Source organism: Garra rufa, chromosome 12, assembly GCF_049309525.1.
Source record: "Garra rufa chromosome 12, GarRuf1.0, whole genome shotgun sequence".
Classification (NCBI taxonomy): Eukaryota; Metazoa; Chordata; class Actinopteri; order Cypriniformes; family Cyprinidae; genus Garra; species Garra rufa.
This window is the reverse complement of record NC_133372.1, coordinates 8925423-8940606: the sequence shown is the minus strand read 5'-3', so window position 1 is coordinate 8940606 and position 15184 is coordinate 8925423. Positions and strand designations below refer to the sequence as shown.

The 15184-nt window shown below is 40.5% G+C and overlaps 1 protein-coding gene across 6 annotated transcripts in view; it reads left to right on the top strand.

Annotated features, from left to right (window-relative positions):
• The window catches only part of plppr2b (phospholipid phosphatase related 2b), an 86994-nt gene that overhangs the window by 32772 nt on the left and 39038 nt on the right, over window positions 1-15184 (top strand). For 3 of the 6 annotated variants that reach the window (XM_073851614.1, XM_073851617.1, XM_073851615.1), the window contains exon 3: window positions 14734-14922. In XM_073851614.1, coding sequence (XP_073707715.1) covers window positions 14734-14922 — 189 coding nt within the window. Of the gene's footprint in view, window positions 1-14355; window positions 14923-15184 lie in introns of those variants that run through there. The other 3 variants (XM_073851618.1, XM_073851619.1, XM_073851620.1) reach the window with 1 other exon arrangement.

Here is a 15184-nt window from a genome sequence, read left to right as displayed (position 1 = left end):
AAACATCCATGCAACTTCGATACCAGCCGGTGAGTGAGTGACAGAGGTAAGTATATGAAGGGTGTGGTGATTGCTGGTGCAGGTGACGGTGATTAGAATTCTGGTGATGGTTCACGGGTGTGCTGTGGTGGTGATTGGCTGGTTGGTGGAGGATCGTGGTGATTGGGGCTGAGGGAACGTGCAGAGGGTGTGACATCACCCCCTCCTCCACGGGTGACTCCTGGCACCCAAGAACGGCGACGGGGACGACCACGACCTCTGGGAGCTGGGCGTTCGGGATGTTGGCGGTGGAATTCCTCGAGGAGAGTCGGGTCCAGGATGTCGTCACGGGGTATCCACGATCTCTCCTCGGGTCCGAACCCCTCCCAGTCCACTAGGTACTGGAGCTGGCCGTTCCGCCGCCGGGAGTCTAGGATTTCTTGGACTTGGTAGATGTTATCTCCAAGGATCTCTGGCGGGTCGGGAGGAGGAGGTGACTCCGATTCTGTGGAGGAAGGGAACAGGGGTTCAGTGTGGCGTTTGAGTAGGGAAACGTGAAACGAGGGAGCGATTCTGTAATGTGGAGGTAGGTTTAGACGGTAGGTGACAGGGTTGATTTGTGAGTGAACGGTGAAGGGCCCTATGTAGCGGGGACTCAGCTTCCTACTGGGCAGCCGGAGGCGTATGTCTCGAGTGGACAGCCATACCTGGTCCCCGGGGAGGTAAACTGGGTTGGGTAACCTACGACGGTTGGCGTGTTCCGTATGCCTCCGTACTGCCCGCTGGAGATGGACGTGCGCTGAGTCCCACACCCTCTCGCTCTCTCGGAACCAGTGATCTACCGCGGGCACCTCGGAGGACTCTCCAGTCCATGGAAACAGAGCTGGTTGATAACCTAGAATACATTGGAATGGGGTTAGACCAGTAGAGGTTTGACGGAGGGAATTTTGCGCATACTCAGCCCACGGTAGATACTGGCTCCAGGTGTTTTGATGTTGGGAACAGTACGTCCGAAGGTAGCGAGAGATTTCCTGTATTTTCCGTTCGGTCTGCCCGTTCGTTTGAGGGTGATATCCGGATGACAGGCTGACTGTGGTACCCAGGAGTTGGAAGAAGGCCCGCCAGACCCTGGAAATGAATTGGGGTCCCCGATCGGACACGATGTCTTCTGGGAGTCCGAAGTTCCGGAATACATTGTGGAACAGTGCCTCTGCGGTTTCTAGTGCTGTGGGGAGACCTTTGAGAGGTATTAATTTGCAAGCTTTTGAGAATCGATCGACTACCACTAAAATTGTGGTGTAACCCTGAGAGGGGGGCAGGTCTGTGGCGAAGTCAATGCCTAAGTGTGTCCAGGGTCGGCGGGGAATAGGTAACGGTTGTAATTTACCTTCGGGTAAGCGGCGTGGGGTTGTGTTGACGGCGCAGACCGAACATCCTTGGACGTACCGTTCCACTTCCCTGCTCATGTTGGGCCACCAATATTTCTGCTGGAGGAGCGAGAGGGTTCGCCTGCTGCCAGGATGTCCTGAGCCGGGGGACGTGTGCGTACTATCCAGCAGAAGGGGTCTGAGACGGCTTGGGACATAGACACGACCCGGGGGAAGCTCCGGTGGTGCAGGTTCCTCGAAGGTGGCGGCCCGTATATCTTCATCCAGCTGCCATAGTATGGGTGCGAGAAAGACAGATGGGGGTAGAATTGGATCAGGATCGTCAGAGGTAGGTTCAGGTGAGTACATACGTGATAGGGCGTCTGCTTTGGTGTTTTTGTGGCCGGGTTGGTAAGTAATGTTGAAACTGAATCGGGCAAAGAATAGTGACCAGCGAGCTTGGCGGGCATTTAGTCTCTTGGCGTGCTGAATGTACTGGAGGTTCTTGTGGTCGGTTATTACGGTGAAGGGGAACTGGGCTCCTTCCAACCAGTGCCGCCACTCTTCGAGGGCGAGCTTTATTGCCAGCAGTTCGCGGTCTCCAATTCCATAATTCTGCTCGGCTGGGGTGAGTTTCTTGGAATAGTACGCACACGGATGGAGGGATCGGGGTTCATCAGACCACTGGGACAGCACCGCTCCTACGCCTACGTCCGCCGCATCTACTTCCACCACGAAGGTCCTTGAAGGGTCGGGGTGCTTGAGGATGGGAGCGGTGGTGAACATTAGCTTTAGACGGTCGAAGGCTTGCTGAGCCTCTGGAGTCCACTGTAGTACCTGGCGTCCTCCCTTTAAGAGGGAAGTGAGTGGAGCCGATAGGAGGCTATAGTTTTTTATAAAGCGTCGGTAGAAGTTAGCGAAGCCTAAGAAACGCTGAAGTTCCTTCACCGTCCTGGGTTCCGCCCACTTGGCCACTGCGTCCACCTTACCGGCTTCCATACGAACTCCCTCCGCAGTGATCACGTATCCGAGAAAGGAGATGGAGGGCTGATGGAATTCACATTTTTCTAATTTCAGATAGAGTTGGTACTCACGGAGGCGTTGGAGAACCTGGCGGACGTGGTCTTGATGTTCCTTTAGGTTACGTGAGTAAATGAGGATATCGTCAATGTAGATGATTACGAATCGATGGAGGTAGTCGCGGAAGATTTCGTTCATGAAATTCTGAAATACGGAAGGACTGTTAGCCAGGCCATAGGGCATCACCTGATATTCATAGTGACCGGTCGGGGTGATGAAGGCGGTTTTTCACTCATCTCCTTCTCGGATACGGATCAGGTTGTACGCACTGCGGAGGTCGAGTTTGGTGAAGATGCGGGCTTCCCGTAGTTCCTCCAAGGCAGCTGGCACTAGAGGAAGTGGATAGGCGAATTTCACCGTGGCGTCGTTGAGCACCCGGTAGTCAATGCAGGGTCTGAGCCCACCATCCTTCTTGGGGACGAAGAAGAAACTGGATGCTGCTGGGGACGTGGAAGGTCTGATGAACCCCTGTTGGAGAGCCTCCTGGATGTAATTCTCCATGGCCTCCTGCTCAGGACGTGAGAGGGGGTAGATCTTCCCGTGGGGTAGTTTGGCGCCTGGCAGCAGGTCGATACTACAATCCCAGGGCCGGTGCGGTGGTAGTTGTGTGGCCCGTTCCTTGCTGAAGACATCGGTGAAAGACTGATAGACGGGGGGAATGGCGGTGGCGGATTGAGTGGCAGGGCTCTCTATGGTGGTGGCGTGCAGAGGGATAGGACGGTATGGAGACTCTGCATCCGACGAGGAAGGATGGTAGCCGTGGTTCTCACACGTTTTGCCCCACTCCAGGACCTCTCCTGTGCTCCAATCTATGCGGGGTTGGTGCTTAATGAGCCATGGTCTGCCCAGGATCACATCCACGTTGGCTCGCGGGAGTACTAGGAGGGTCAGATGTTCACGGTGGTTGTGTTGGGAGACGAGGGTCACTTTTCTGGTCCGGCGAGATATCTTACCATCGCCCAATGGTGAGTTTTGGATTGTGGTAATTTGGTATGTGACCTCATTTCGAACGGTGGGAATTCGATGTTTAGCAATGAAGTGTGATGAAACAAAATTGCCAGCCGCTCCGGAATCCACGAGCACATAGATGGGGAGAGTACGAGAGTTTACTATTAGTTCAGCGGTAATATGGGGTAAGAGAGACATGGCCGGAGTAATAGATACGGTACTCACCATTGGACGAGGCGGGCGGACTGGACAGGCACTGATGAAGTGTGAGGCTTCTCCACAATATAGGCACAGACGATTATTAATTCGTCGTTTCCTCTCCGCAGGATCCAGGCGATAGGAGTCAGTAATCATAGGCTCTTCCGCATCTCGTTGGGGTGACGGTGTTCGGAGTGGAGGGAAGCTGGGTACAGACTTTGTAGAAGGACACGCTGATAGATGTTGAGAAATGCCTACTGCCTTCTTAATAAAGGTTTCCAGCGGTACATTGTCATCGTAAATGACCATATGCTTGCGGATCTGGGGTTTAAGCCCCTTACGGTAGGCTGCTAGGAGAGCGACTTGGTTCCAACCACTGGTGGCCGCTAGGGAGCAGAAGCGCAGGGTGTATTCATGAATATTGGACGTACCTTGATTCAGAGTGATCAGTTCATCGTGCACGGAAAGGGGAGTGAGCGCAGCTCCAAACACGTCCTTGAAGTGGGCAACGAAAGCATTATAGGAGATTAAAGCGTCGCTCCGTGAATTCCAGAGTGCGTCTGCCCATTGAAGTGCCTGCCCAGTGAGGAGGGAAATCATAAAAGATATTTTAGAAATTTCGTTAGGAAACTGGTGTGCGTTGGCTTCGATATAGAGGGAACTTTGCAGGAGGAAACCATTGCAACCACCCGGGTCTCCGGAATAACTCATGGGGCGAGAGAGGGGCGTGTTGGAAATCGTCGTTGGAGCAGCAGGTAGAGATTGACGAAGGACGTTTACCATATCCGAAAATGGGTCGGGGGTGTCTTCGGTGATAGCGGCGCTCGCCTCCATGAGTGACGCGGTGAGTTAATACTTTTGTGCTGGTATCCTGTCACGACCACACACACAGGGAGAAGGTGAGTATCTTTCAAGGTATTTATTAGCAAACGTGCACAGTTCAACACACGTGCAAACGGGTGAATAAAGGTCTGTGGTCAAATCTTCAAACACAACACAACAGGTGAGTTCAAGTTCATAAGTAGTATAGCGTTAGCAACAGTCACTTCCCTTTAACACGATCGACGTGTTTCACAGGAGATCATCGGGGAAATCCACGAGGAGCATTTGAGAGACAACAGGAGGGGGAGAAGATCCACAGAGAAACATCCATGCAACTTCGATACCAGCCGGTGAGTGAGTGACAGAGGTAAGTATATGAAGGGTGTGGTGATTGCTGGTGCAGGTGACGGTGATTAGAATTCTGGTGATGGTTCACGGGTGTGCTGTGGTGGTGATTGGCTGGTTGGTGGAGGATCGTGGTGATTGGGGCTGAGGGAACGTGCAGAGGGTGTGACAATAATTGTATAAATTGTAAGAAGAAGTATATAGTATAGCAAGTGCAGAAAGTCATTAAAATAAATAAACAAATAAGCTCAGACACAAACAGCCGATTAAGGGTGAATTATTTAAATACTTATATATAGTTCGCTACACACTAAATAAGTTAAATATGAATGGTATAAGAATTAAAATAATGCACTCAATATTAATCGATATGAATTTGAAATATTTTATTTAATTTAATAACGACATCTTTTAAGCTTTATCTTGAACTGTAAAAGCTATTAAATAGCCTATATTTAACCAACACATACTTGTTACTGCTGTAGTTTTGTTACTCTGAATTTAGTCTGAATCATTTAATGCACAGCTCTTTTTTGACATCAGCTTGTCAGATGTTTCGTCTGGTTATTACTGTCAATCACAGAAATGACTCCCACATATTTAGCCGATTTACTTGCGTATTTTTTTAAACTCACATTTGTCATTTTTGAAATGGTATACATGGACGTTTGGTTCTCATAGACAAACAGAACCTTTCTTCGATTGTGAATGGATTATGTAGAGAAAACAAGCAAAGTACACTCCTATTACGGCACAGTACAGTTGACCAGAAATGACTTAGCTGGCTTGTCTAAAACAAGGAAGTAATCCTTGCATATGGTCAATTCCGTGGAAAAAATGCGGATTTGGCAACCCTACATCCAACATGAGCTGCATCCAAAGCGATTTAAATACTCTGGATATTGATAGCGACTTCATGATGCACAAAAATTCCATTCAATATTAGTATGTTTGCAGGAGCGGGATTAAGAAAACAGTCCCGCGAAAGGCATTAATACAAAAACACACACAATGAATGGCGACTGTAGAAAGCAAAAGCCAGTCTAAAAGAGGACGTGTCCGGGGAAAAGAGGACATATGGTCACCCTAGTTTATGACATTTGCATCGCTCACCCAAGATGACACCCAAGTGTCAAAACCTTGTTTCTTGGTTGCATTTATAATTGTTCTGAAAATGTTAGGGTTGTTACATTTGACTTGTGCCCATCTGTCCTGTTTTCCTGCTATTTTTGTGGATGCGTGACCTTTCTTCTTCATCATTGCTAAACAAGGGCACATGCCTTCTGCTTGCAATTAGCACATCCGTTGAAAATAAGATAATGAACTCAATTCTGTCAGTCCTGTCAGGTCTTTATGCAATGCATTTTTTTTTCCCAGACAAAGAACCTCAAGCATTAGCATAAACTGAGTACATTATATAACAGATATTCACATTATAATTAAACATGCTGGCTACTGTCTTTAATATCAGGGATTGTTGCTGAATAAATACACTGTATACATAGTCATGTCTGCCTACATTGCCTGTCAAATGGAGCAATGAAACTGCATTTCTATTAAAGGTACTGGTAATAATTTTGCATAAAAATATTTTGAGCTTTAAAACAGTAATTGTAGTACACATGGGACATTATGTAACACGATACAGCACACACATATATTTTCTATTTTTTCAATTTTATTTTTTAAATATTTGTTAAAGTTCCTGTTAGCATCATTACTCCAATATCAAGTGTCATATAGAAATCATTCTAATATGCTGATTTAAAAAGTGTAAAATATGTTGCATAATGGTACTGAGAAAAAAATGTTGTAATGTATGTAATGTTTATAATGTTTTATGAAGAAGTCAAGGCTCATCAAGACTGCCGTTATTTGATCAAAAATACAGAAAATCAATATTACTGAAAAATATTATTACAATATACAATAATGGTTTATATTTTAAAATTAAGAATTATTAGAATTATCTATGTTGGTAACAGTTGAGCTACCAAGTATTTTTTATTTTTTTTTGGAACCTGTGATACTTTTTTCAGGATTCATTGATGAATAAAAAATTATAAAGAACAGCATTTATTTAAAATATAAATCTTTTCGAACAATATAAGTCTTTGATATCACTTTTCATCAATGTAACACATTCTTGCTGAATAAAAGTATTAATTTCTTTCAAAAAAAAGAAATAATAAAATTTTAGTGACCCCAAACTTTTAAACGGTAGTGTATATTGTTAGAAAAGGTTTCTATTTTAAATAAATCCCGTTCTTTTTAACTTTTTATTACTTAAAGTATACTGAAAAAAAGTTATCACAGATTCTAAAAAAATATTGAGCAACACAACAGTTTCCAGCACTGATAATAAATCAGCATATTAGAATGATTTCTGAAGGATCATGTGACACTGAATACTGCAGTAATGATGCTGAAAAATTCAGCTTTGATCACATAAAAAAATTAGATTTTAATGTATATTAAAATAGAAGTATGTTATTTTACATTATGATAATATTTCACAATATTACATTGTTTTCTGTATTTTGTATCAACTAACCGCAGCGGCCTTGATGAGCATTAGAAATTTATTTAAAATACATTAAAAATCTTACTGATCCCAAACTTTTGGCTGGCAATGTATATATGTGACCCTGGACCACAAAACCCGTCTTAAGTAGCACAGTTATATTTGTAGCAATAGCCAAAAATACAGTGTATGGGTCAAAACTATCGATTTTTCTTTTATGCCAAAAAAATAGTAAATATCAGGTTCCATAAAGATATTTTGTAAATTTCCTACCATATATCAAAACTTTATTTTTGATTAGTAATATGCATTGCTAAGGACATTTGGACAACTTTAAAGGCGATTCTCAGTATTTTCATTTTTTTGCACCCTCAGATTCCAAGTTCAAAGTTGTATCTCTGCCAAACCATAACAAACCATACACCATTTATTCAGCTTTCAGATGATGTATAAATCTCAATATATATATATATATATATATATATATAGAGAGAGAGAGAGAGAGAGAGAGAGAGAGAGAGAGAGAGAGAGATTTATCGTTACCATTTGGAGTTTAATATTTGGATTATTTTTAAAGCTTTTATTTAATTGTATTTCTCTGTATTCCATATTTATTCCAAACCTGTTTAGAGAGGATTTCTCTGGGTTATGTTTGATTGAGGATTATTATCTTCAAACAAATTGTTAATTCCACACTAAAACTGTATTAGACTGTTTGTGTTTAGGATACTGTAAAACACAGGATTTGAGGCATGAGTGAATTATTATTCAAAGCCTTGTGTCAAGATTTAATTATTTCGTTTGATTAACTGTCAGATGAAGCCATCAAAATTGTTAGCTGTAACCTACTTTGGAAAGCATCGTTTTTAACCCCGTGACACAGTACTGCGTGAATGTGGCACGATTAGAATTGGGTTTTTTATTATATTAGCCAGCAAAAGATTCTTTAAGGGTTTGTTTTGAGTTGGTGATTTCCCAGGAAGCATTTGAATTACAAAAATATGAATTTCATCTGTAAATAAATTCATTGTTAGTCTTTTCTCAAGAACTGTTTTCTATGGTTGGCTAGTTGGCTCACGACAAACAAGCTTAGTGTCTCATTAAAAGGGGAAATACTTAATGAGCCTTTTTCACCCACAGTATTGTTTTTGTTTTTAAAAATAAATGAAATAAATCATACTCTTGAAAGATATCCAGTATAATATCGGTTAAAGGCGTTTCTAGTTTGGTGTTAATGAAAGGCTACTGATGTGAATGTTGAGTTACCTGTGACGAAGAAAAGGTTAGGAAACACTGTGAGGGCTTACAAAGCAGAATAAAGCTGGGTGCAGAACTCTGTTGATAGCTTTTAGATGAGTGAGAGCGGAAAACTCATGTTCATGTTCATGTGGGATAGGAGCTAGAAATAACATGAAAGCACGCACAGCGGGAGGAGACAGAAGCAGTCAGCAGAAAAGATCTTACTGTAGAACAAGAATGAAGCAATAAGTAGGCAATGGTTTTTACAAGAGCTTCATGGGTTTTTACATTTGTTTATTAGGAATTCAAGCACTGATGGACGATAACATTTGGCAATTATCTCCTCTGACATTGACCCCAACTAGTCTTGGACGAGACCAGCAGCATAACAGCCAAGATTTATGTCTGACCAAAGGCTGTAAATGTCATTTTTACAATTGGAAATTTTTAAACGATTGGGGTTTTGTAGCTTAAATTTACAGGGGTTGATAATCAATGCAAAAATGTAATAATAACAGGTTTAGCAAGCAAATTTTTTTTGCAGCACAGCCCATTAACCACCGTTGATATTCTTTTTTTCTGCTAAGAATACTTTGTCTGTAAAATCGGATCACTGTGATGATTTCCACAACATTGAACCACTAAGCCCTCCACTAATATTGGCACCCTCGGTAAATATGAGCAAAGGTGGCTGTGAAAATAAATCTGCATTGTTTATCCTTTGGACCTTTCATTCAAAAAATTAACAAAATTCTAACCTTTCATTGAAGTAAAACAATGGAAACTGGGGTTAAATCTCATAATGAAATAAATGTTTTTCTCTAGTTCAGGTTGGCCACAATTATTGGCACCCGATTATTTCAACGTCTCTAACAATGTCTAATAAGTTTGGAGAACACCTGACCAGAGATCAGAGACCATTTCTTTATACAGAATCCTTCAGATTCCCAGCTTCATGTTGGTGCTTCTTCTCTTTAGTTTCTACAGGGTTCAGGTAATGGACTGACATGGCCATGGCTCAAGCTTCATTCTGTGCTCAGTGACACATTTTTGTGTTGATTTTGATGTTTGTTTTGGATCATTGTCCTGATGGAAGGTCCAAACCATATAAGCCAATATAAGATTTCTAACAGAGGCAGTCAGGTTTAGATTTTTTTATCCATTGGTGTTTGACAGAATCCATGATGCCATGTATCTGAACAAGACATCCAGGACCTCAGGCAGAAAAATAGGCCCATAACATTAAAGACCCAGCAGTATTTTTAACCGTGGGCATGGGGTACTTTTTTATCCCTGTCTGCACCAAACCTATCTGGAGGGTTAGCTGCCAAAATGCTCATTTTTAGGTTCATCTGACCATAGAAGCCAGTCCCGTTTGAAGTTCCAGTCGTGTCTGACAACTGAATATGCTGGAGTTTGTTTTTGGGTGAGCGAGGAAGATTTTTCTTGAAACCCTCTGGAACAACGTGTGCTGATGTAGGTGCTGTTAAATAGTTTTATTTTAGGCTTTCTGACCTCAAGACTCAACTAATCTCTGCAATTCTCCAGCTGTGATCATTGGAGAGTCTTTGGCCCCTCAAAGTCTCCTCCTTATCGTGCATTAGGATGATATAGACACACGTCCTCTTCCAGGCAGATTTTTAACATCTTTAGTTGATTGGAACTTCTTAATTATTGCCCTAATGGTTGAAATGGGCATTTTCAATGTGTTAGCTCTTTTCTTACAGACACTTTCTATTTTGTGAAGCTCAACAAACTTGTTTTGCACATCAGAACTACATTCTTTGGTTTTACTCTTTGTGATAGATGATTAAGGGAATTTGGCCTTTGTGTTCCTCATATTTATAATCCTGTGAAACAGAAAGTCATGACTGGACAAATTTAACCTCCTAGCCACCCTGGTGTGCTTAAAAAATTGGAATATTAATGGGAATATACTTTAGAGATATTTTACTTAGACAAATTTTTAGGGGTGCCAATAATTGTGGCCAACGTGAACTAGAGAAAAACATTTATTTCATAATGAGATACCCCCCCCCCCCCCATTTTCCATTGTTTTACTTCAATGAAAGGTTACAATTTTGTGAATTTTTCGAATGAAAGATCTAAAGGATAAACGATGCAGATTTATTTTCACAGTCACCTTTGCTCATATTTACTAAGGGTGCCAATATTAGTGGAGGACACTGTATATAGTGTATATAGTGTTTTATTTTTATATTTGTTAATTTAATTTTCTTCAATGCTACTGATAAATGCACCGACTATACCTGAAAATTAAAGCACTGTTTGCTTTATTCGTATATTATGTGTATTTGTAACATGTAGCCTATCTTTGTTCTTATTTTTTAATAACAAAGATAAAATAATGACAAAGATTTTTTTTATCTCCACCCACTTTGGCCTAAATATCTGCCATTCTTTTTGTGTTAGGTTACCTTTTGAGGTTGTGGTTTTAAAATAGGGAAATTAGTTTGGCTGTACTGCTTAGACAACTTGTACAATAGTAAAACCAACATGACAAAGAATCATGATAAAATCATGAATCGTGATATTTCTGAAAAAAATTGTGATATGATATTTTTGCCATATTGCCCACCCCTAATGGCGTTAAATATATTTAACGCAGTTAATGCAGGGGCAGGGCTAGGGTTGGCCACCCTACTCACAACTGCCTCTGTCTCTTTTTTATTTACAGTAACCACGTTTATTTACCAAAAAAAATATTTTACGACCACATCAAATGGGCGACTTTTCAGACGTGCACTCCTCTTTACTTTAGTGCCAGGCGCTAATCAAATGAATCATGAATCAATAGTAGTAATAGCAGCCAAATAAGCTATTAACCCAGCTGCTGTGATATCTTTTAATCAAAGAACAAAATAAAAAAGAGGAAATCAATAACTTTTGTAGCTTCAAGGATTCATCTATATTTAATTTAGAATTTAGTGTTTGATAACTTTATTCTGTATATTTCCTACTTGCTTAAGGGCACAGGTAAAACTGATAATTATTATAATGGGTTTATGTGAAGATTGTTCACTTAAATTCACTTACCTGTATGTTGAATGGCTATAGTCAATGATTAAATTTTAGGAAAAAAATAAATTCCTAGAGACATCAGAAGTATTGGTATCAGTGATACCTTCAGTCATAAAAAATGCCATTATTTTTGACATTATACAAATATTAAAAATATACTGTCTTTATATTGTTTCTACATTAATAAAAAAAAATGAATGTAAAATTATTGCAATATAAAAGTATTATTAAAAAACTTTAATGTTAGGATTAATCGTGATTAATTTCAGAAAAAAATTTGATTAATTATGTTTTTTTTTAAATCGACTGACAAATAGTTTTTTTTATTAAAAATCTTTTGCCTTACACACGTGATAGTGTTGAAACTAACATATAATTTGTGTAAATTTAGTTTCTTATTAATTATATAAATACTAAGTCAAATTGTTCAGATCCAGCAGTTCTGAGCATTTTCAAACACTGTATATTGGAAAAGTGGTTGAGCTGTTTAGCAAAAGAATTACAAAATATGTCTATTATCTATATAATTTCAAATTATTAAAAAAGGAGAAAACTTTGGCTTTATTAATGAGTTTTGGAAAAGAGCGATGAGGAGAAAACCATTCGATTAGTGTTTCTGAAAATCGGCTGCTATAAGCTTGCCCTGAACTATAGCCTGTTAATGTTTCATAGGACATTAGTGGAAACATTGACATAAGAGTGTTATGGATCTGATATGTCATTGCAGATGCACACAGGTGCGCCTACACATGCGTGCAAATACTTTTCACACTCCAGCACTTTCCATCTCTTTCTCCCATTCTCTTTTTCTCACCAATCATACAATGCCTTGCGAAAGTATTTATACCCCTTTATTTTTTTCACATTTTGTTATGTTGCTGCCTTATGTTAAACTGCTTTAATTTACTTTTTTTCCACATCAATCTACACTCCATACACCATAATGGCAAAGCAAAAATATGGATTTTAACATCTTTGCAAATGTATTAATATAAAAAATTGAATTGACTCCATTGCATAAGTTTTCATAATCTTATCTGGGACAGTTGAAATTGAGCTCAGGAGCATTCATATTGCTTGTAGATGTTACTACACTTTGAGCAAACTCGAACTACACTTTGGCAAATTCAATTGACTAGATATGATTTGGAAAGGCACTCACATCTTAATAAAAGGTCTAACAGCTGAAAATGCATATCAGAGCAAAAACTAAGCCCTGAGGCAAATAAAAAACTGCCTATAGAGCTTAGAGACAGGATTGCATCAAACCACACATCTGGGGAAGAATTCAGAAAATATTCTGCTGCATTGAAGATTCACAGAAGCATGTAGTCTCTGTTACCCTTAATGGAAGAAGTTTGAAACAACCAGGACTCTTCCTAGAGCTGAGCAAATGATGGAGAAAAGCCTTGGCTAGAGTGGTGACCAAGAACCTGATAATCACTCTAATTGATCTCCATGTTCATGTATGCAGATGGAAGAGACATACAGAAGGACGAATATCACTGCAACACTACACTGATCTGGGCTTTATGGTGGTGTTGCAAGCCTCAGTCCTCTCCTCGGTGAAGACACATGAAAACACACTTGGAATTTGCAAAAACTCAAACCTGCACAGTAGCATCCCAAAAGTAAAGTGTGCTGGTAGCGTTTTTCAGTGGCAGAGGCTGAGGAACTCGTCAGAGTAGAAGAAAAGCTCAATGCACCAAAATATTGACATTGAGTCCAATGCATTCAGAACCTCAGCCTGGGCAAAAGGTACTCCTTCCAACAAGACAATGACCCTAAGCACACAGAAGGGTGGCTTAAAGACAACTCTGTGAATGTCCTTGAGTGGCCCAGCCACAGCCTTAGCTTGAACCAAATCGAATATTTCTGGAGAAACCTGAAAATGTCTTCCAGACCCCATCCAAGCTAACAGAGCTTGGGAAGTGAAGAGGTGAGATGAAGAATGGCAGATAAATGCAAAATGTTTATGTGCAAATCTTGTTGTATCATACCCAAAAAGACTTTTAAAGGCTGTAAAAGTGCTTCAGCTAAGTACTGAGTTAAGGGTATGAATACTTATGCAATGTACTTATTTCCATTTTTTATTTTTATTTTATTAAATAAAATAAAAATGTTGTGACAATTCTGTTTTTGCATTGTCATTATGGTGTATGGAGTGTAGACTAATGTGGAGAAAAAAAATATTTTAAAACAGTTTAACATAAGGCAGCAACATAACAAATGTGGAAAAAAATGACTGTATTTACGCATGCTAGATGATTTATACTGTACACAAGAAATGATTTATGTTTGAAGGTCTCAAGGCACTTGTCCATTAGAGGCACTTAATTTTGTAGTAAAAACTATTAGATTAGAATCAACTCTGTTATGTAAGTTGTTGTTAAACTAGCAAACACCACTGAGTCACAGTCTAGTCTAAATATGGAACTCTGTTTCTGCGATGGCATTTTAATACATTTTTTTTTTTCATTTAACATTTAACCTAATGTTTAAGTATATAATTTCACTGACCATTTGTAGAAAAGAAAACACTTTTTCAGACTTTCAGGCCCTGTTTGTACCCAACAAATTGTCATTCCATACATTTTGAAATAAATGGCATGCTATTTATCTTTGCTGCCTAAAAATCGAAAAGAACTGCATGTTGTACTTGTAGCGATGTACCCATTTCCTCTCCCGCTGTGAGCACAGATGCACACGCCCCCCCCTTCTCCTCTCTCTCTCTCTCTCGCTCCCAGGGTTTCTGTCTCTGTCTCATCCCTCCAGTCCTCCTCTCTCACTTTTTCTCTCGCTCTACAACATTGCCATCTCTTTTCCTCCTCCCCTATTTTCTTCTCTCCCTTGATCATTCTCATTTGCTTGTTTTCTTTTCCTGTAAAATGCCTCTCTTTCTTTATTTGCATCTTCCATGCCTCTCTTTTTTATATTTCTATAGATAGGCACAGCTGAAGAGATTCTAGCCGTTCTCTCAGCATCCTTTCATGCTGTCTTCACTCATTCACGCCACAAGATCTTCTGTCACTTCTCTCACAGGGGATATTGTCTTTTTTTATTTTCTTCTGTTTATTCCTTCACTCTGTCGAAGATTGCGACTGCAGCTTGTGTTTTATTACAGAACGGCAGCGTCCACGTATAAGAACGGATTTTCTATTCTAAACTGGAATCATGTTCTATTTCCAGCTGGTGATCATGGCAGGAACGGTTCTCCTGGCATACTACTTTGAGTATACGGACACGTTCCCGGTGCACGTTCAAGGATTCTTCTGCTTCGACAAAGCCTTCTCCAAACCGTATCCAGGACCTGAAGATGACAGCAAAGCTCCTCCGGTGCTGGTGTACTCTCTGGTCACCGCAATCCCCACCGTTACCGTAAGTTCTACTGCCATTCATAAACTCACACTTCTGTGAGGTGCCACACGTGTGTGTGCGTCATTGTGTCTGTGTGTGGGATCATTAATGAGTGTGTCAACGTGATCTTATGCATCTGATATTTTACAAACTCATTTGTCATTTGTTAACAATTTGGATAATATAATGAAAAAAACTTCTACTGAAAACTATTAACACTTAACAATAAGTGACCTGCTATATGTAATGTTAGTTATTGGGGTAAGATTTGTTTCTGCATGCT